The sequence below is a fragment of the Callospermophilus lateralis genome, chromosome 6 (assembly GCF_048772815.1).
Source record: "Callospermophilus lateralis isolate mCalLat2 chromosome 6, mCalLat2.hap1, whole genome shotgun sequence".
Taxonomy (NCBI): Eukaryota; Metazoa; Chordata; class Mammalia; order Rodentia; family Sciuridae; genus Callospermophilus; species Callospermophilus lateralis.
In genome coordinates this window covers 57,298,145-57,321,147 of record NC_135310.1, presented here as the reverse complement: position 1 = coordinate 57,321,147, position 23,003 = coordinate 57,298,145, and the positions used below count along the sequence as shown (strand labels likewise).

Below are 23,003 nucleotides of genomic sequence, written 5' to 3'. Positions count from 1 at the left end.
AGCACACATACAAAATATCCCCTCATCCAAGGGAGCTGTCAGTCTCAACATAAAGTTGGCCATTTCTTTGTGAACTCCCCATGAATAAAAAACTATCATGATACCAATCACTCCAGAGACTGCATATTCAATGAAGTTCTAAAGAGAGTGCTATTCATAATCTCAGAGAAAACAAATGTTTGACAACCCATTTAGGGGAGCTCAATCAATGATCCCCAAAGGTAATAAGATATCAGTACAAAAATTTTGAAAATATATCTCAAACTGTGTTTATCTATGTAGAGGTTATTTACATTCTTAACTCTATTAATGTATTGTATACATTTTTTACAGGAAAGTATCAAATTTATGTAATATAAAGCTATAGAAAATGTTAGAATGTCTACAATACTGATTTTCCATATACAATAGATTTCAGTAAATTACAGGGGAATCTTTATGAATTTCGAAGTTTAAAAGAAAAGGCAATGTCTCCTAAATCCTTCTTAAGGAGAAAACATTCCAACAGAGAAGACCACCCGCAGAGCTGATTATCATCAATATAAGTGACTTAGGCAGTTGGCTGAGGGGCTCCCACTTAGTTTACACAAGTTCCACTTAATTCTGTTCTAGGACAATGACATAATCTCCCACCCCCAAACATCTATTTTACCTATAATTTGACAATAGTTTCCTCATGGGTCAGCCTATTTCCTGTCCCCTACTACCAGAACATTTGTTTTCAGATTTTAAAATAACAGTTACGCTGTTATCACCTTGCTTAGAAAAGCCCAAAGTTTCTCAATGTCCTTGAAATCAAGCCACATTCCGTAAGCAAAGAGTTCTCTAGCCCACCTCTGGAGAGAAACAAACCCAAATAAGGTGGAAAAATTTGTTCTCTCCCTTTCAGTGACATAGTAAAGGCTGGTCTCACAGGTATTTATTTATATTCTAAAACATATCTAAAAAATAGAAGTTTACCAGGATGAGATAAAAATGTATGTTAAGAGCAGGTGTAGAATTTTCTTCCATACTTAACACCCCCAGTTTAAGTGTCTGCCCTTCCCATCATGACACACCCCACCCTCCCAGGATATAAACATCTTACCTTAGTGGCCACTAGGCAAGGGAGTGTTGAAGAGGGACTTTTTGCATGCATGTGTGGTGCTGGGGATTGAACCCAAGGCCTTGTGTGTGAGAGGCAAGCACTCTACCAGCTGAGCTATATCCCCAGCCTGAAGAGGGATTTAAGATCTCCTTAAGAGGAGACCAAATGTACTTTGGAAAGGTTAAGCAGTAACAGGAAAGATGGAGAAAGCTTGCTTTTATTGAGCACCTCTTATGTTCTCAAGACAAGCCTGAGAGTTGGGCATTATCAGTACTGCACAACCAAGGAAGAAACCAGGCTGAAAGTACTGAGAGGACAGCTTGAAGCCTGAAGTCCATGGTGTGACGGGGATTTGGACTCAAGTCCTTCTGAAGACAAGGGCTCTTTCATGCTCTGGGGCCAGCTCCCTTCCACTCCTTCCAGATGGTAAAGAAAGTCAAATTAGCAAGGGGTCTTTGTGCCAGGCACTGAGTAACATGACCCAGCCCAGGCCTTCACAGAGCCCTGGAGGGAGGTGGACCTCTTTAGATTCTCACAGGAGCTGGGGTGAGGCCAGGAGTCTGTGAGGGACACCAGGAGGAACTAGCCCAGCTCACCGGCAGAGCTCGTCTGGAGCTCCTGGCAGGAAAGGCAAAGGAGGCTTTCTAGAGGAAGGTGTGCCTGAGTCGAGGCAGAAAGGAGGACCCACCAGAAGGGAAGCCCATTCCAGATGGAGGAGGATGTGTTAAGACCCTATGGCCAGCCCTGGCGACTGACTGAAGGGCAGTAGGCAGGACCCCAGGGGGTGGAGCCAGTAAGGCCTATTCAGCTATATTAACAGGTTTGGTCTTTACCCAAGAGCCATGGGAGGGGACTGAGGGACTTAAGTGGGATGGGAGCAGCCAGTGGGACTGTGATGGGGGTCACTCTCTGTGTGTGTGTGTGTGTGTGTGTGTGTGTGTGTGGGTGGGTGTGTGCGCGCGCGCGTATGTGCGCACGGGTAGATGAGCACATCAGATTACTGTCACTATTAGAATGAAACTGTTGTGGGTGTTCTTTCAGAAAAATTAGGATGCACACAACCTGCCCACGCTGGAGGGTACTATGTGGGGCTAAAGGAGATTATTCTTAGGGGATCTGATGTGCAAACACAGACATGGAAACATTCTTGAGGTCAGCAGGCTCACATTGGTGCACCAGAAACTTGGCTCTGAAATGAAGCACCTAGCCACGCTTTCTTGTCCCACCCCCAAGCAACCAGTTGAGCTCAAATTGCATTGAAAACCAAGATTCAAATGATCTAAACTGCAAGGCAAGTAAACTCATATTTTCAGAGAATCTGGTTGTCCTATCCGTCCATCTGTCTCAGTGACACCATTTTAGTACATAAAGGAACTGTTAGATGGTGGGCCACACCGTTACCTACAGACCATCACAGCCTTGGAGTCCATCCTGCTGACCTACCTGTGAGAGCCTGTGGGGCTGCCAAGCTGGGTATGGTGGCTGCATCCTGAGGGATTGAGCTGAGGTCGGGCTCCGGAGTACTCCTCGGAGGTGAGAGGGCTAAAGGAGTCATGAGCACCCGAGACTTGAGCTGCAAGAGAGAGCCCAAGTGGTCAGTGGAAACCTAGAAACGTTCTCCGTGCCCTTCCAGAATCTTTCCCGGAGGTCAGTTAATTGCTGTTCTCTGTCATGCCTCTGAACTTTCCTATTGTGCTGCTTGGAGGAATGAGGTTCAGATTCAAGTTCATCATCAAGATTCATATTGGGGGTTTACACTCAGAGGTCAGCTCTGCACCACACCCTTATAGTGGAGCCACCCAGGAAATGATGGTGCCAAGCAATAGGTATAGAGTGTCACTGGTTGTGGGGCCGGGGTTGTAGCTCAGTGGTAGAGCACTTGCCAAGCATGTGTGAGGGGAACTTGGTTCGATCCTCAGCGCCACATAAAAATAAATAAATAAAATGTAGGTATTGTGTTCATCTACAACAACAATAACAAAAGTGTCACTCATAAGCCCTATGAGTGCAGGACACAGGATGGGAGGGACAGTTCCCCGCCTGTGTCCCTGTGCTCCCTAGAATCCTGTAGACAGGGCTTTGCCCACATCCAGGAGACTGACCCTGAAGCACTCCTCACTCTCTGCTGAGCTCTCTACTTGCAAAGATCACTGATCCTTCTGGAAAAGAAAGCAAGCAGGAGCCATCCCTCCAGGGACCAACACTGCTCTGTGCTTATTTCCTGCAGCAGACTCTCTGCAGCTGGCCTGCATGTGGACAGGAGTGCCTTTCCTGGTAGTGAGCAGCAGCCACCTTGAAGATCTCATTTGAAACCACAAATGAAGAGCTAAAATCTGCTCTTATGGAATTTGGTGGAGATGATAAGATCAATATCAACAAATCATTCTCTGTACCAAGCTTGGGACAGAGACAAGCTTTTAATCTTAGCTCTCTACTCCCAAATAGCGAAGCCATTAGTTACTAACCTTCTTCACCACTGACCTGTCTGCACCTCATTCCAGAGGAAGAAAGTCAGTTTCTGGAAGTGGGACCCAGGTGTCAGGAGTTTCAAAAGGTGCTCAGATTCTATTACATAGTTAAGTTGAAGGCTGTCGCTCAATCCCTGAGCTTTTCATCTTTTGCCAAGAAACCTCCTAATGAGTTTCCTTAGAGGGCAGACTTTGACTCAGGAGTTTGGGAACAGACCTGAGATTCTGTATCCTAATGAGATCATAGGTGGTACTGACTTTGGACCACACTTTGAGTAGCAAGGTTGTCTATTCGGTTGTTAACATACGAACAGTCCCCATCCATAGCCTGTACTTTTAGGATAGAATAATATTATTAGTGGTTGGTAAAAAGTATTGACTGCTAGTTACCCACTCATTCTACATTTATTCATCAAATATGCATCTTGGGCCTTTTTTATGCAAGATACTCTTCTAATTGCTGGGGATACAACAGAGAACAAAAAAGGCAAATGAAATAAAATTGTATCTTTACCCTTATGGAGTTTACATTCTATTGTGGGAGATAGACAACAAATGGAATACTTAAATACATATATTGACTGTTATATGGTGATAAGAACTTATGGAAAAATAAACAGGGAAAGGGCATGGGAAGGGCAATTTGGAAGTTGTATTTTGGGGTGAAATTTTAAAATGGGGTGGTTCCTGATTGGAATAAGATTAGGAAATAATGGGAGAGAGGCACTGGGATCAGGAAGTAGTCAACTCATTCAAGGAATTTTGTCATAAAGGGGAGAAGAGAATGAGACATAAAAAGAGGGAAAAGGATATTGTTTTTTTTTCCTTGAGGTAATGAACTTATCCTAAAACTGTGTGGGACTGGGGGGTGGCTCAGTGGTAGAATGCATGCTTCACTGTGTAAGACCCTGACTTCAATCATCAGCACCAAAATAAATACATAAATAAAAACCAAAGCACTGTGAAGATGGTTGCCCATATTTCTGAATATTTTAAACAAATAACTGCTGCTTTATACACTTTAAATGTGTAAATTGTATAATATGTGAAAGAAACTGTCAAAAATCAATCAATTCCTGCAAATAAGTAATAAATCATTAGAAAACAATGACAAAACTTCCATTCACAAAATCAAAAACTGTACAATGTCTGGAAATCTCATAAACATTGTGTAAAAACCTTCATTGATAAAATTATAATAATGAAGTAATAAATATCTCGATAAACAGAGAAATTAAAAAAACAAAGAAAGAAAAGTAAGATTAAAAGATTTTTACTCCCTGGGGCTGGGGTTGTGGCTCAGAGGAAAAGCTCTCACCTAGCATGCATGAGGCACTGGGTTCTCAGCACCACATAAAAATAAAAGTATGTGTTCACCTACAACTAAAAAATAAATGTTTAAAAAAAAGGATTTTTGCCCCTTAGGTACAAAAAAGATTTTGCACCCGTTAAGATAGCTACTAGTAAACAATCAAACAAAACCCCCATGAAATAGCAAATATTGGTGAGGTGGTACAGAAACTGGAACTCCTGTGCACTGTTGGTAGAGAAGTAAAATATAACATTTCTGTGAAAAGTGAAAGACATTTCCTCAAAAAAAAAAAAAAAAAAAACAACTGCCATACGACAGGCCCAGCAAGCCACTTCTGAGCACATACCAAAAGAACTGAAAGTAGGACCTCAAAGAGATATTTGTATATTCATATACATAGAGCACCATTGACAACCACCAAAAGTCAAATTCAAAGAGAAAATGGAGTCGCAGTTGCCAGGGCCTGGGGGAAGGAGGGAATGAATTACTGTTGAGTGAATTTAGAGCTTTAGTTTTGCAAAATGAAAGGAGGGGGCAGGGGATTAGCAATGATGGTGGAATGTGATGTACATCATTATCCAAAGTACATGTATGAAGACATGAATTGGTGTAAACATACTTTATATACAGAGATATGAAAAATTGTGCTCTACATGTGTAATAAGAACTGTAATGCATTCCGCTGTCATGTAGTTACCAGACAACATTAAATAAATAAATAAAAGCTATATTGAAAAAAAAATAAAGGTCTGGCTTCAGGGTAGGTGGATCGGGAGGTGGGATCTTGCAGGTCTTTTTCTGATGGCTTCTAATTTCCTTGGGATGCAGGAAGCTGAGCAGGAAGACAGGGGAGGTGAGCATGCTTGTGAATCAGGAGGGTGGGAGGACTGGGAAGGGAGTGTGGCTGCTGAACAGCACCAAGGGGACACTGAATGTGTGGAAATGCATTTAAAATGAGATCAGCCATCAGCAAGCCCATCGACTGCAGAGTGCTGTCTGGGTACAGAGTTTAGCTCTTGAGGGAGCCTCTGTATTCATCAGAAGCTAAGATTAACAACAGATTTCATCTTATTCTGAGCACAGCATTTAAAAAATTAAGGGCCCATCATGTAGCAATACATTGCCAAATATTATAAAAATAATTTAACAGAAACTTCAGTGGTGGGAATGAGACATCAGAAGCCTGCTGTGACTCAGTCACCACGGCTTTGGTGTGGCTTCCTCATTTGCCAAGGGGCTGCCAGTCTTTGGAGGTCACGCATCAAGGGTTCCTGGGAATACTATCCCACTCTGCACGACTTGTGATGGAGAGGCTGGCCATGAGTACCAGAGGATTCTGGGCAGGCCTCTGGAAGGACCTCAGCTTAATCCACCTTTGCAGGTTTACAGCCCTTTAACCCCAATCTAAAGATAATGACGTTCATCAGGGAAAACAGAATTGGCAAGCTGTCATTTCTCCCCTCCCTGTGAACTTCAAGAAAATCACACAGAGATCCTTGTGATTGATGATCCTTCCCTAGAAAGATGGATGATGATGATGATGGTGGTGGTGGTGGAAACTTAAACATCTAGACTGTTTATTGCTCATATAAATCTCACAACAACTCTAACATGTAATGCTAGGGAGAGTTGTAAATGACAAATATCTCATACACAAAAATTCCAAATAACTTACATAGATAATTCTTTCCCGAGTAGACTAACATAACTTGTCTTGAAGTGTGGGCTGCACATAGTGACCTCCTTCCAAACAGTACAGATGAAAATAGGGGTAAAAGTAGCTTTAACAGTGAGGAAAGCTGACAAATACCACCTCAATCCTGTGTCAAAGGTCAATATCACCAGTGATCTTGATAGTATGTACTTCATATGACGTCATGAAATGTCACTTACCTCTGAGGTCTTCCCAAAGATCAATAACCCCAGTCTAGTATTGAGAAAAACTGTAGTCAAACCCCAAAGTCAGAACATTCCACAAAATACCTGACCAGTACTCCTCAAAATTGCCCAGGTCAACATAAATAAGGAAAAACTGAGTAACAATTACATCTCAGGAGCTTAAGGAAACATGATGACAAAATATAATGTGGGATCCTGGAACAGAATAGAGGACAGCTAATGAAATCTGAATACAGTACAGACTTTGCTTAATACCAATTTATTATTATTGATTCACTGGTTGTGACAAATGTGCCATCGTAGCATAAGATGGTATCAATAGGAGGAACTAGGGGCAGGGTACTTCCCCAAGTTCTGTTCTGTCTTTGTAACTCTTCTATAAATCTAAGATAGAGGGCTGGGATTGCGGCTCAATGGCAGAGTGCTTGCCTGGCATGTCTGAGCCACATAAAAATAAATAAATAAAATAAAGGTATTTGGGGGCAGGGGCTGGGGCTGGGGCTCAGTGGTAGAGCACTTGCCTCATATGAGTAAGGCACTGGGTTCAATCCTCAGCACCACATAAAAATTAAAAAATAAAGGTATTGTGTCCATCTACAACTAAAAAAATTTTTAAAAACATCTAAAATTGAGTTTATTTTTTAAAATATTAAAGACAGAATCTGGCAGGAAAAAAAAGAATAAGTGGAGAGGAGGAGAGAAGAAAGTTCTCTTCCTAGCAGCAAAAGACTGGAAGAGGACCCACTGATAATCCTTGACCTTCAAAGCCAACAACAGAGGACAGATGCTAGTACCACTTAACCTGAAGTTCAGAACCTCATTCAAAGCCATGACGGAGTCCTCAGCCAGGACATGGCTGCCAATGACTGCTGCAGAGGCTTTCCTTTGCCTTAAATTACCATCGTGGATAATGTGGCAGGGCAACGTATTGGTCCCTGCCAACTGGAGCCACCAACAAAGGGGCTGGGAATCTGGGATCAGCTCATCTTTCTTTCTTTCTTTCTTTCTTTTTTTTGGTACTGGAAACTGGACCCAGTGGCACTTAACCAGTGAGCCACATCCCCAGCCCTTTTTATTTTTTTTAATTTTGAAACAGGGTCTTCCAAAGTTGCTTAGGATCTTGCTAAGTTGCTGAAGCTGGCCTCAATCCTGCAATCCTCCTGCCTCAGCCTCCCAACTTGCTGGGATTACAGGCCTATGGCACCCAGAGAGTTCATCTTTCTTTTCCACTTATAGACCCAAAATATGGGCCTCAAAATTTTCTTACTTCAGCTGTCTTTCAGGGGAGGACCTTCTGTAGGAGAATCATCTGCTGGAGAATCATTGGAGAGAACTTGGAGGGGATTTGTTTGCAAACTGAGAGTGTGTTCAGAAGGACACTAAAGGAGAAAGGGTCAGTTGATGTAAAATTCAAGTATTTCTCTTGTAATAACAGAAGCATTTACTAAAGAGTGGTGAGAATCAAGAGGAGGGTAATATGGGCACAGGGGTAGTAGTTGGGGAAGCATGAAGAGGTGTGGAGGCACCTGCACGTCAGCAGAGCATAAACCAACAAAGCACATTTTCTGAATGAGATTGGGTGGCAGAGGGCACATACAATGGCAATGAGATCTGGCTTTTGGATGTGGGTTCAGAGTCCAGCTAGCACACTCACCAGCTCTGTCCTGAGGCTTCCTACTATGGCTCTCAGAGCCTGCTTTTCTTTATCTGTAAAGTTAGGATGTTGATACTATTGAAGGGGTGAGGCAAGAATTCAATGTAATGTTTAACATGGTGCAAAGTGAGGATTTGATAAAGGCTAACTGGCATTATAGCTGTTATTATTAATATTGCAACTATTAGAAATTCCATAAATGTAAAAGAATCCCCAGTTTCTTATCCGTATAGCCATGGCAGAAGGGAGAAATTGGGACCCATTTACATTTTCTATGTGTATCACCTAAGATCACATCTTCACGAATCTTTGCACACACCCTCCTACCTCACACCTGGCAGATAATACTTTGTGAGCAAGTTGCTCCCAATACACCAAATGGTTCTTAAGTACTGCTTTTACAAGTGCTAGCTGGACTTTAAACCACATCCATTGATTCATTCAATCAATGAGGCAATCATGTATTCAACAAATGTTTATTGAGCACCTACTGTGTGCCTGGCGCTGTTCGAAGTGCTAAGAATTCCACTGTGAGTGGAGGACATGAGGTGCCTGTTCTCAGGAATTAATATTGTTGCAGGAGACAAACAACCAACACACAATAAAACTCATATTGTGAGAAGCACTGTTCTGAGAAGTGAAATATGATGATGTGATCAAAAGGGATCCTGTGTATATAAGTGGGTGACATTTAAGTCAGCATCTCAATGTAAAGGAGTGGTCTTTTGTGACTAAAGGAGGAACTTTCCAGGCAGATGATCTAACTCATGTCAGCCTCCTAAAGCTTGGCTTCTTCAAGGGACCAGGGAATCTGGGCCACTTCAAGGAACTGTGGACAAGAGGCAGAAGGATGGATGATGGGATCAGTGAGGTGGTCAGGATTATGTGATAAGGACTTTCTAAGTCAGTATTGTGGGATGAAATTGGGCTTCCCTAAAAATATGTGCTCAAATCTTAACTTCCACCCATAAATGTTGACTTTCTTTGCAAATAGGGTTATAGATGTAATCACATTGAAATTAAACATGTTGGATGATGGTGGGCTTTAATCCAATGACTGGTGTCCTTACAGAAAGAGAGAGAAATCGACACAGACACATAGGAAGAATGCCACATGGTAACGGAGACAGAGATCAGTGATACACAGAGCTAAGGAACACGGAGGATTGTTGGCACACAGCAGGAACCAGGAAGAGGAAAGGAAGGATTGTCCTCGGGGTCCTTCAGAGAGAGCACAGCCTGCTGACACCTTGATTTCAGACTTCTACTTCCATCCAAAGCTGTTGTTTCAAATCACCCAGTTTGTGGTGAAAAAAAGAGTTTGGATCTTATTCTAAGATCGACAGAAATAATTAGAAAATTGTGTGCAGGAAGACACAACCCAGATTTTGTTTTATAAAGGAAACTGTAATGTTGCAAAGACAGTGGTTGGGAAGAGGGAAGGCAACATGAAAGAGAACACTAGTAAGGAGGTCACTGCATGGTCCAGGCAAGAGATCCTGGTGGCTGAACTAGGGTGGAGGTAGGGAGGTAGAAACTAGTTGGGTTTGGGATGTGCTTTGAAGACAGAAGTGAGGTTATGATTGCAAAATCCAGGATAATTTTTAGGTTCATTCACATGATCTTTGCTTTGATAGTATATTTTATGTTAGTTTTAAAACGTTAGCATGTGTTTACTTATTGCTGCTTTAACTAATTCTGGGGGAGCAATCACACTGCTTTTGACCCTACGTTTCAAAATATGCCTACTCAAGAAGTAAACCTTCAGTGTGAAACTTCTGGGAGAGGACACAAAGAGGAAGTTGTTCACATTCCAACATGTGGGAAATGGGCATGATTTCAGTCATCAACTCCACCCCCCCTGCATTGCAGGGGAGTGGCAAGAAGATGGGACTTAGAGATCCTTATGGTTTGGCTACATGAGGTGTCACCCAAAAGCTCAGGTTCAGAAGAGAAATAATAGGGTTATGAGAGCCTACAAATTAATTCCCTAATGGGATTAACTTGAGTGGTAACTGAAGGTGAGTAGGGTATGATTGGAGGAGGTTATTGGGGGCATGACTTTATATATTTATATATTTTGTATCTGGAGAGTGGAGTCTCTCTTTCTGATTTCTGATCATCATGTGAGCTGCTTCCCTCCACCACTCTTCTGCCTTGATGTCCTGCCTCATCTCAAGCCCCAAGGAATGGAGCCAGCTGTCTATGGACTAAGACCTCTGAAACCATGAGCCCCAAGATAAACTTTTCCTCCTCTACAGTTGTTCTGGTCAGATCTTTTAGTCACAGCAGCAGAAAAACTGGCTAAAACAGAGATATTATCTGGTTTTTGTTGTTGTTGCTTTTCTTTTTATACATTTAAGACACAAAAATTTTATTATCATTTTACTTGTATTTTGCCATCCTGTATGACCATTGTTTTAATTTTAATTCTAGTTCTGCTGCCACCTCATATTAGACTATGAGAAACTCACTCAATGCCTCTGAATTTCATCTTCCAATCCATTAATGGGCTAGAGTTGTTGGTTGTTAAGCTCTCTCCCAACCCTTAAGGCTGTGTATATACCATTCAGTAGACAAATTTTGGAAGCAATGAATCTGAGTCCATGCCATAAATCAAATGCTCATTAGAAGAAATGTAGCATACTAAATTGAATAATAATTTAGCCTGCTTAAGACCTCAGACTTTAGTCTACTTGCCTGGTAGAAATGCAAATTATTTTCAATAACAGAAAGTTTGTGGCCAATGACCTAATTCCATTCCTAGGAGTCGATTGGGTCCACGGGATCCTCAACTGGATCCACTGATACCACCTTTTCGCCCTGCACATGGGGGATAGATTAAATACCCAAGAAATGAAAGCATCAGTATCCTTTGGCCTTGAGGCCCGCTTTGGGCAAATTTGGGATCCTAACTAAACATCCTTTGCACTAAAAGTTTCCTAGGAAAATAAAATTGTCCAAATACAATATACTGTGGGCATTGCAATGACATCAGAAGATGCTTGGAGGTGGGAGGGGAATGTGCCTTTCAGAGATGCAAATGATGTGGGGGAAGGACGAGGATGCTGGAGATCCTCCCAGCAGCTCTGCGTTGGGTTGAGATTCTCCATCTGGATCTAAAGAGGAGCAGGGAGTGGGCTGCTGCTCTGCGTGGGGTGGCGAGGAATGATTTAATCTTGCTGCCGAGAGGAAAGGCAAGAGAGACTCAATGAAACTGTACCCCAGGGTACCAGGAGCAAGAAGGAAGAAGGAAAACCACCAGTGAAGAAAGTGGAATTCAGAAAAACAGTTGTATCACTGAAAATCATTTAATGTCACCCTGTCCACCGTGCCCTGTGACCCCAACAATCTTGTTCAGAAGCAACACATTTCGAGAAATGCTTGGTGTAATTGGGTTTCTTACAGAAACTGGGGAGGGGGCCAAGTTTCATACATCAGCAGCTGTGGGGTCAAATCAATCAGCCCTGTTGATGAGAAAAGGGACGTTGGAAATGTGTTTCTATGTATCCTGCTTACAGCAGAACTCAGAGCAGGGGGTGCTGGAGCCAGCTAATATTTATCCATAAGAGATGACTTAAAGTTTCAGGAATATTGCATGTTTATTGCTAAATAATCATTATTAGAATCCAAGTGTATACATGCATAATTAAATAAAGCTTATTAAAAACAGAAGCAATAAATACTCAAAATTCATCACTTTCTAATCATTTTACTTTGCACCTGTAGCACCAAAGCTGTGCTTCTGAACATCCTTTCTCAGCCCATGTCCAGGTTTACCATAATATAGCTCAAAATTAGCTACACGGGGAATATCTTCACCTTGGAAATTGGCAAATGCTGCAGAATAGGACTGTATTTATTATTGTGTTCACTAACAGACTTGAGAAAATGATGGGTAAAAATGTTTAAAACGCTGACTAAACTTAAAAGTGTTTGAGTCTTAAAAAGTGATCTCTATGGGCGTCACATTGGGAGTGGCACGAAAAAAACTAAAATTCTTTTTTTGTTTTCAACAACTATTATCCAATTCACAGTTTTGACCAGCCAGATGGAAATCCTACATCAGAATAGCTGTACCTACCGAATAGAAGCTAGCATTCATCCTTGGAGCCAATCCTTCCTGTCTCTTTAAAAAGATTTCAGTAGTGTTTTTAGTCAGGAAATTTAAGAACATTTACCTGTTGATCTTTGGGAGTCTCTGAACGAAGGTCCAAAGCCAATAACAGACGCTTTGAGCTAAGAAGTAAGTGTTCTGTTTGAGAATGAAGGCAGCTATCTTCATAGCAGAGCATGGCTCTTCACAGAAGATATGATGTTAAGAGGCTTTTGCTTCCTTTGTCAGAGGTGACAGGGGGCAGTAAGGCCATAAAATGTGATGTTCACACCAGTGGCAAGCATGCCCCAGCAATGTGGCTGCTGGCCTGAGGTCAAGAGAAAGATGACCAGATGGGCCCTGGGAGGGGGCCTGACCTATGAACTCCAGGGGACATGACCGCCAGTTTAACCCTTCCTTTTCGGCCTGCAATTCACTCAAGTTAGCCTCAAGACTCAGAAGCAGTTCGCGCTCACTACTATTAACTGTTCTTGGGTCTTGAAGGGGGAAGCTTGCGTCAGTTCTTGGACCAGAGAGACCTCCCACATGTGCAAGAGCACAGAGGTGATTGACTAGTAGCTCGGAACACCTCCAGCCAAGAAGGGACAAACGTCCATCAGCACAGACCTGAGACGCAGTCAGCACAAGGAGGCCTCCTGAGAATCTCCAGAAAAGCCTGCCAAAGGCTCCAGATCATATTATTTCATTATGATAATATTATTATCATCAACACATCACTCTACTATTTTGACGTGATAAATTATATTTTGTTATTTTATAATACTGATGTTATTGCTGTATTATTTTATTGTTTTATATTGTTCGTATACTAGTACCGTGTCATAACAATAATTCTTACTATGCTTTTAGGGTCCAGGTGTCTGTTTGGTCTTCTCTCCAAGAACACCTTCCCCTTCAAATAGAAGGCCATAAACTGCTAGAATTGAGTCTGTAAGAAATGTTTACAGTAAAGGTAAGTGGACTCTGATGGAGGCCTTGGAAGTATTTTCTTAGTAATAAAATTCAAAATCTTTAAGGTCAGACCAAGTAAGATCTTATTTCGCTTGGTCAGGAATTCTTTTTAATAACTTCTGTCTCCTAACTGTGTCCCAGTTAGCTAAAATTGCCAAATTAGTGGCCATTTGGTAAATGGAGTGAGACTGTCCAATTTCCTTGCTGGTTTCTCCACAATTAAAGTCCTTTCATTAATGGTAAAATGAGGGTGTCAGAATCCAGAGAATTGTCCAAATAAAACCAGGGAGAGCTAATAGGTTGCCAACTTTATTTTGCCAGCTAAGAATATTTTTTAATTACCAAATCCTATCAGCATTTAACATTTAATGAATCAAAAAATTAGTTTATCACAAAAACAATAGCAAGCAAATATGCTTCCAAACAAAGGATAATCCTTTAAGTAGAATCATTTTAGCTTTATGAAGACTTCAAATGGTTATCTTTCTCATGTCATCATTGATGGGTGAGAACATCATTCAGTCTGGCACCTTGCCTGGAGTTATTCTTCTAGAATATTAAACTTATGTCTTGAGAAGCAGTCCATGATCTCTTGGCCTGAAATATTTCTCATATGTTTTCCTAAATATAAGGGAAGCAGACTCAAAAAAACAGTTGTGGTGGTTTGGGGATGTGGCTCAAGTGGTAGCATGCTCACCTGGCATGTGTGAGGCATTGGGTTCGATCCTCAACACCCCATAAAAATAAAATAAAGATATTGTGTCCACCTAAAAAAACTAAGAAGTAGATATTAAAAAAAAAAAAAGAGAGAGAGAGAGAGTTGTGGCTTTTTTCCCCAGAAAAAAATCCTACAGAGTCAGGAAAATGACCTGCTGGCTTTGTGCAGGACCTGTACCACCAGCCAACCAACCAAAAAACTCTCATCCTGACCCGAGGTGTCTCTGAGCATCAGGAGCATTGAAAACTGTCCTTTTTAGGAGACAGGAAAAGTGCAAAATCAGGTCCATTCCATGGATTGAATTTCCATTCTTCCTGGCTCCAAAAATGCTGTGTCTGTTGGTAATTTTCATTCTTGGGTCACAGCCCCCAGGGGAGCAAGAAGAAGGCCAAAGAGAAGAGAGAAGTTTTCAGTCTGTTTCTTCAGAGCCTGGACTTGCTTCTTGGCTCTATAAATAGAAGAGCTGCCCAGCTTAGCCCTCCAGATACAATTCCCAGATGCCAGCAATGGCACAGGGACCTGAGTGAGTGACACCTGCCCTGGGCCGGCCCCAGAGACACAACTCTAAAGCTGACACACTGTGAGTGAAGAAGGTCCCCTGTGTCAGAAAACGCAACAATGACAGAAGACTTTACCTCATGAGATGACTTAGTAAAAGCTTTTTTTTTTTTCCTACTAAAAGAAAAATGACCTTAAAATAACTTGGAGTAACCAACCTTCCCCACACCTACTGTTTTTATTTTCCAGCATTTGGAAGAACTGGGAGAAGCAACGGGATAAAGGTTGAATTCATTACCAACTGTTTCAGAAGCTCTTTCTGCTGACCTGAAATCATTTCCATACATTTTCCTAATATATGAGAGTTAATTGCCAATTTGCATTTGGGTTTTAGTATTCAGGTCTCAAGATGGAAACACAAATCTTAATTTCAAGAAAAACAAATGGAGGAAAACTTCTGAAACTCATTTCCTAATGCCCAAAAGACTTGTAGAGAACAAGCAGAATGTTCTTTCTTCTTCCAACATGTCTTACAGAAGGAGCTGCCCCTCGGGTTTGGGTTGGTTTCTGGGATTGTGGTTACATCTGAAGATCTATTGTCCTTTCAGTCTCTTCAAATCATTGTTAATTCTTAAAAGGGTCACAGGATTTAAAATTTTGCCTGCTTTGCCCTCTTGTAGCCAAACTTGACATCAGCACCTTCTATATAAGCAGGAAACTCAATTAACACCCTGAATTTTCCTTATGGTTACCCATTTTGAGAGGACTATTCTACGTCCTTTGATACTGGCCTGCTTGTGTTATTCATTTAAATGGCTCAGGAACATCATCTGCTTCTACTCAAAGGAATGACGAACGAATTCTGGGAAATGGCTTCAAGAGCCACCCCAGTAAGAACAGTCAGGGAAAGCTCAGTGTCACAGACACTAATTCCGATGCAGGCTTTAGTAACGTGTGTTCAGCTATGACCCCGAAATCTGTTCGCCTTACAGCTTCCCCATCTGGTGTAATTTGCTTTCTCCACTCGTAAAAATGCATGTGACAGCAGGCATTCTGTGCCACGTTGTAACAATGAGGCCTTGTCCCTCGTGTGCTGCCTGGAGAGAGGCTTGCTTCTCAGCCTGTGTTTACCAAGCTCTCCATCTTTCCCTGCGTCTTGCAGTGGGGTTCAGCCCACGCCCCAGGGGGCCCCAGCCCAACACTAGTTCATTGAAAGCCATACCTTATACCCAGGTTTCCGCCCCCTTTTCTTGGGCATCTTCACGGCTGGTAAGGAGCCAGCGGAAGCAGAATAAAGGTTGTGGACGGCCATCTTCACAGGTGTGGAGTGGAGTGGGGGTCGGCCTCGCTTTCTCCCCGGGATCCTCTGTGACTGCATCTCTGCTGGTGCCAGTCTTACAGAATGAGGTGACAAATCGCTCACAGGCAGAAGAGGTGCTAAGAATTGGTCCAGACATGAAGCAAAACAAAAACAGAAGTGTTTGGTTTGCAAGGCAAACAGATCCAGTTTGGTGACTTTGGGTGATACCTACCACTTATTGGAGGGGACAACCAATGAGGTGAAGGCCAGGCACCCCAGGAGTGTTCACAATGCTGCTGGGATCAGGGAGTTGACTGGCCCCCTGGTATAATCTCAAGGACAGCAACTCTCGAGGGGCCTTTCCAGGCAGGGAAGATGCTGGCTAGGTGGACCACACAGTCGATGCCTGGCAACCAATGAAACTGGTGATGTCATCAGTGACAAGATGACTTTGTGTCTCAGTTTCTCAGTTCAGCTTTGGACTATTATAATAGTGATATTAAATAAACATGGCCATTATCTCATATTTACTCCTACTCCTTCGATTGGGTTATAAAATGTCATGATCTGTTTTTTCCCTCAAAAAAAATTTGACAGTACAATTGTATTAAAGTGCATGATTCCCTCAATCAAAACATGGATAGAGATTTGCATACAGAGATGTTCATTTTAACGTAATTTAGAATTGCAAAAATGAAATGAATACAACTCAAATAACGAGCAACAGGGGAATAGTTAACATATCTACAGAATAAAACAATCAACTTGTTAAGAGCCTTTAGCATCACTCTTTGCATAACATGATGCTGAGAGAAAGAAGCGTCACACAAATTATGCAGATTGTTATGACAAAAAGTGGAAGACATGCCAAAACGCCACCACGGGAAAGATATTGGGACTGTGGGTAAGTGTCACCTGTGTAATGCTTTGTGCAGAACCCTGTGCTCTAATAATCCTAGCATAGCATTAAAAATACGAATCACAAGTTTCTCAGGTAGAATTGCCTAAACCCAGAAGCAAGGAGCAGCTGATGGACCCTGGGATCAGATTTGCCAGAATGTTCAGGAATTCACCAAGTGAGCAGAACATCAGACTTTACCTTGGGCTCATGTTTAGTCATAAAATTCATCTCTAAGGATTAGTGGAAGTATCCAAGGCTGCAGAAGAAATTGGGGAAGATGATGGGAACAGTCCTTACATCCTGACCAGGGCAGCAGTGGGGAACTAGACTGCTTTACCCAGGAAGCAAAATATGAAATAGAGGAAATTCTTAAAAACCTGGCAGGGGAACTTTGAGGCATCATTTACAAAGTTCAGGTGACTTTGTTAATTCTCTGGAGATTAACAGTATTCTATCAATAATCTTGATTGTTCTTAGAAATACCATATTTATATTTAATACATAGAATTTTAAACTATTAATATTTTATGGAATGCACAGTTGAGAATTTTTAATAGAGGAACAAGCTGTTTAGGATGTCAATTTTTCCTGTTTTGGTAAATTGAAGAAAAATACCCTATCTCATTGATTCTAAAATACGTATTTTATACACACATTTAACATCTTTGAAATCAAGGTACATCCTAGTACTTTAAGTATGTCAGAATTCCATTGGAAGCATTTTTTCTTTCCTGGGAGTACACAAAATATTGACATGTGATATAATTAAAAGCATCTTAATTATGATCAGTGAACATAAAGTCACTAATATGTAAGCAAAACCAAATCATTCTGGTTCTAGACTTAGTGTCCGGATTCCACAATGCCAATAAATGCCCCTCAAATTCCCTTTTTTATTTTTTCTCTTTGGTAAAGGGGCTACCAAAGATACTGAAAACCAACAAAATGTATTTAATAAGATTTCTGTTATGTGAAACTTGGTCTGAGTTCCATTTTGACCTCTCATCATGAAGTTTCTGTTTCATTATTAGTTAATCTGTGCAGACTTAGGAAACAGAAAGTGTTCCTAGTGGGGGAAGTGCTTCTTTACCTTTTACTTTGCCTTTAGTGAGGAGGTAGTAACTATCCATTAACATCAGAATCAAAAGTCAACAAGAGAAAACCCACCATGGAGAAGGTGTGAGGTTCTCCTCTCTTTTGAGAAGAGTCCCCTCAAAGGGTGAGCTGTCCTGCTCTGCTGAAATCCTTCCTCAAAAAACTCTTCTTGACAGGTTTGAAAGGTAAAGGAAGGGTAACAAGTCAAAGAGCACAGTATCCTAAGAATGTTTTCTTACAAAAACCAATTGTTTTTGTAAGCATCACTAACAACAAAAAATTGAATTTAAATGACAATAAAACGTCAAATACGAATGAATCTAATCAAAATCTTTATCATTAAAACTGAAGATTAATGTTCCAAAAAAATTTCAAAGTGTCAGAAATTTTTCCTAAAAATAAAAATTTAAATAATCTTTTCAGTGGATTTTTCTGTGGTTCCACTTCCCTTGCCCTATGAGGAGGAAGATTCAGGGCTTGTGCCGCTTTCCACTTCCTGCCTTCCACAGGAGGACATGGATCTAAGAGAATGCGATGGCCTTTCTGGACCTTTTAAATCTGATCAACCAGGAACCATGATTGGTGAAATACTGATGCCACTTCTCAGGCTCCTCAATTCATCACACCTGGATGACGACGTATCTCATCTATTAAGCAGAAATATGTTCCCCAATTCCTTGTCATAAATAAAAATAATTTTAAGTAATGAGGTTGCTTAAGTGAGCAAATAAGTGAATTTATTTGGGGAATTCTCTAAATATCTCCTTGGGATAATTTTATAGAGCTTGGAGAAAGGACTTCTAATGTGGTCCTTTCAATAACAGGCCTAGCCACTTTGAAAAAGAGAGGCAAAAGTGGATCCCCCTCCCCAAATCTCCCTTTCCAAAACTGATGCATGAACAGAAGGAGTAAAACTAACTAAGATAAATACTGAAAATAAGGAAGGGTCCCATCTTATGAACATGGTGGAAATAAGATGGATAGATTTTGTCTTATTTTATTTTTTAGGGAGAACATAACTGTGGATGATAGACAATGAAGATTTATCATTTATCTAAAGAAAAGTTCAAACCTAATAAGAAAGGAAAATACTCAAATATATACATTAAAGAGGCTGTTTTCCAGAATGAAGAGACCTTCTGTGTCTTCAGAAAATTTAAGAATGACGGCTGAGGTTGTGGCTCAGTGGTAGAGCGCTTGCCTAGCATATGTGAGGTACTGGGCTTGATTCTCAGCACTGAATATAAATAAATAAAATAAAGGTCCATCACCAGCTTAAAAAATTTTTAAAAAAAACAAAATTTAAGAATGAACAGCATAAGTTTTAGTGAAAATAATACAAAGGATTAAAAAAAAATTGTGCATGTGTAGGGAGAACCAACAGGTCATTTATAGTGGAAGAAATAAACAGGCTCATTCCCTTCAGCATCATTAGTTAGAAGACAATGGAGTCGCCATGCTGGCTTTCCCCCACCCCCAGGAATTTATAGTTGCCCACTTCTTACCCCAGGGCCTTTGCCCGGAATGATCTTTGTTCCTCTCTGGTTTACTCTTCCCTTTCTAGATCAGCTTGAGGTAGCTTGTCCTGACCTCTCATTAGGGTTTCCTAAACCTAGAGTTCCTCAGCTGTGACGCAGGCTGCATGTGCAACACATGCCATGCCACTTGGACAGGGAGGTAGATGGGAACATGGAGCTTTTGCGACCTGCTGTGTCCCTCACGTAGGAGTCATCTGTCTTCAGTCAGCACCCATGACACTGTGGCAGCTAACTTATTTGCAGAAAGAGCAAAAATCCCAGACCCTTCTCAGTTTTCCATACAGATTTAATAAGAAACAGAAGAACTCAGATGAAGAAAACAATATTTAAAAAAAAATCTACTTATGTTCTTCGTTAAGACTTGAAAGAAAAAAAATGATCATTCTATTATCGGACAGATGAATATTTTTTAAATAGAAATTCAGCCTACTCAGGTGTGGTGCTACATACCTGTAATCCCAGTGACTGGGGAGGCTGAGGTAGGAGGATGGCAAGTTCAAGACCGGCCTCAGCAACTCCTGTTTCAAAATAAAGAATAGAAAGGGCGAGGAATGTAGTTCAGTGGTAGAGCACCCCTAGGTTCAATCCCTAGCACCTACTCTCTCTCTCTCTCTCTCTCTCTCTCTCTCTCTCTCACACACACACACACACATACACACACACACACACACACACACACACACTTCACCTAAACTATGACATTAAAATCCAAATGATTTTAGAAAAGGACTGGTAAAAGAAAGGCCAGTGAAGGAGATTCAACCTGATGTTTACTAAAATGTATTATAAAACCACTGCATGGGGCTGGGATTGTGACTCAGCAGTAGAGCACTCGCCTAGCACGTGCGAGGCCCTGGGTTCGATCCTTAGCACCACATAAAAATAAATAAAATAAAGGCATTGTGTCCAACTACAACTTAAAAATAAATATTTTTTAAAAAAAACCACTGCTTTGGCAGCAGTACAATACAGGAGTAGCAATTGGATCAAGTGAAGTAGAGAGTTCAGCAATTACACACTTTAAATTTCCATTTCTGAAAACAACAACAAAAAAATATTGATTTCTAAAAAAAATTGGTAACATTCCTTATCAACACAGGAAAGCTCAATAAATAATTTATGAACAATTGGCATTTAGAAATAAATCAAACTTCAGCTATATTTCAGCAAAAAAATTCTAGGGATACAACTTAAATATATACATATAAAAAGAAATAGTAACAAGTGTTGAAGACAATGAGTCAACATTTTTGCATTTTTATACTTTTAGGATAAAGATGAGCTAAGTGTGTAGAAAACCCAGGAAGCAGATCCAGGAAGACCCATAGAAATGACTACATGACACACAATGCAAAATCATGAAAAAGACTGAAAATAAATGACAAGCTAAAGAAACTATTTGTTACATATGGCACCAACAAAAAGTTAATACAAAAACTCAAATAATTGAATTAAAGTGAACCCCTCAATAGAATAATGGGCAAAGGACACAGATAATTCAGCAAGGGAAAGAAGACAAGAGCAAGAGAGAGAGAAAGCAAATAGCCAATTATCACCAGAAAAGATTGGAAATTTGACTGGTAACTTGCCACAAAACATAAGTATTATTTCTCAGAGGTGTTATTTGTTTTCAGATTGATAAATGTGGAAACCTCTGACAACACTCCACGTTGGCAGGCGTGGAAATTGGCTAGCCTTTTTGCAGGACAACTGAATGGCGCTTAAAAATTTTTATATGTGCGCCGTGGCTCAGGCATGTAATATCAGCTGCTCAGGAGGCTGAGACAGGAGGATCGTGAGTTCAAAGCCAGCCTCAGCAAAAGCGAGGCCCTAAGGAACTCAGTGAGACCCTGTCTCTAAATAAAATACAAAGTAGGTGGGAATGTGGCTCAGTGCCCCTGAGTTCAATCCCCAGAACTACTCCCCCCAAAAAAACTTTATACGTGCAAACATCCTGATCTAACCTTATTACTCCTGAAGATGTATTGTTTAAAAAAAAAAAAAAAAACTAAAGAACAAAGATATATGGCCAAGGGTACTCATCACAGCATTACTTATAATTGTGAGATATTGAAAGCAATCAAAATGTCCCTCAAAACAACCATGATTTGGTATATTATTTCACCTTCATAATGTGGAATGCTGTGTAATTTTAAATATGTGTTTGTGTATAAGTCTGTACATACACACATGCATACATGAAAATTGCAAATGACGTGCCTAGTATAATTCTCTCCATATGTTTTTTATGGATAGAGACATAGATAAATTGGTGGGATTAGGCATAGAAAGAGGTCTAACAAAGAGGACCATCAAAAGGTTGATGGCAATTGTCTCCAGACAGAAAGTTAATAAAAGATGTTTTTCTCTTTCTTTGTATCATTTTGCACCATTTGAATTTTTAAAATCAGAGGTAGGAAAATTGTATGAAGAAAACAAATGAACAAGGAGTGAATGATTCTTATTCTCGGGAAGTTTCTATTGGATTTTTGTGCTCCTTTAAATGGCCTTTTGTTTTCCTATTTTCTTATGGTTTTGGTTCCCCAGCCACAGAACTCCAAGGCCCCTGCTTTAACATGCCAAAGAAAAATAATAAAAAGGCCAAAAGGGCTATTGTGCCAAAAATATCAGAGAAGGTTGTCTCTGAGCTGAGAAGATGATCCATAACCGACAGTACACAGGCTGCTTTTCTGGACCAGCTTGGTGCTCTCGTCCTCCTTGACACCGCCTGCCTCTAGGCCCTTCCAATGAGGGACCAGGTGACAATTGGGTGATTTCCCTTCCACCAAAGATTTCTTCCATCTCCAAAGATTTTCAGAGGCCTCAAATATAATCCAAGGACATCCTAGCTACAGATACATAATTTGATACAACCAAATATATAAACAACTTGCAAAGTTGCAAAATTCTGAAGGCCTTTATACTTCTGAGTTGCTCTGCTTTCGTTTGTGGACTTCAGGACAGACTGCCTCCACTGGGGTTGGATTTGGAAGTCACTGTGGCGCAAGAAGCTCTAGCAAACCTGAAAAGATTCTGTCCCGAGAACAGCCTGATCATCAGATCACTACGTCTCCAAGTTACAAACTGTGAGAGGTTGTCAAAGCCTGACTGGGCATATCAAACCAAGTGGTTTACTGCTTGTTTCCTAAGTCTCCCTCTTCTAATCAAAGCAAGGCCTGAGTATAAATATCACAAGTGAAACCAAGAGAAACTAAGGTCTGGTCTCTGAATTTGGGCTCACATATTACCCCTCAATCTTGCAGATCTATTACATAGAAACCAAGGTCCTGGCTAATGGTGCTTCATTAAGATAAAGATCAACAAAGGACCAAATCCAAATACATGGCAATCCCATGGGGCCCCTGAGTCATCCCGGAGTTATCCTGAGGCATTTATTCATTCATCCACTCTATTCTGTCACTCATTAGTTTACTAATTTAGCCAACAAACATCTGTTGAATAGGC

General features: G+C 40.9%; 1 protein-coding gene across 1 annotated transcript in view; it reads right to left on the bottom strand.

The window, feature by feature from the left end:
- Scml4 (Scm polycomb group protein like 4) overlaps positions 1–23,003 on the bottom strand; it is a 101,563-nt gene that overhangs the window by 37,317 nt on the left and 41,243 nt on the right. Inside the window, exons 2-4 of the mRNA XM_076859880.2 lie at positions 19,989–20,056; positions 15,927–16,141; positions 2,531–2,660 (exon numbers count right to left, since the gene is read on the bottom strand). Of these exons, the coding sequence (XP_076715995.1) occupies positions 2,531–2,660; positions 15,927–16,082 (286 nt within the window). The 5' untranslated portion in view covers positions 16,083–16,141; positions 19,989–20,056. The remainder of the gene's footprint in view (positions 1–2,530; positions 2,661–15,926; positions 16,142–19,988; positions 20,057–23,003) is intronic.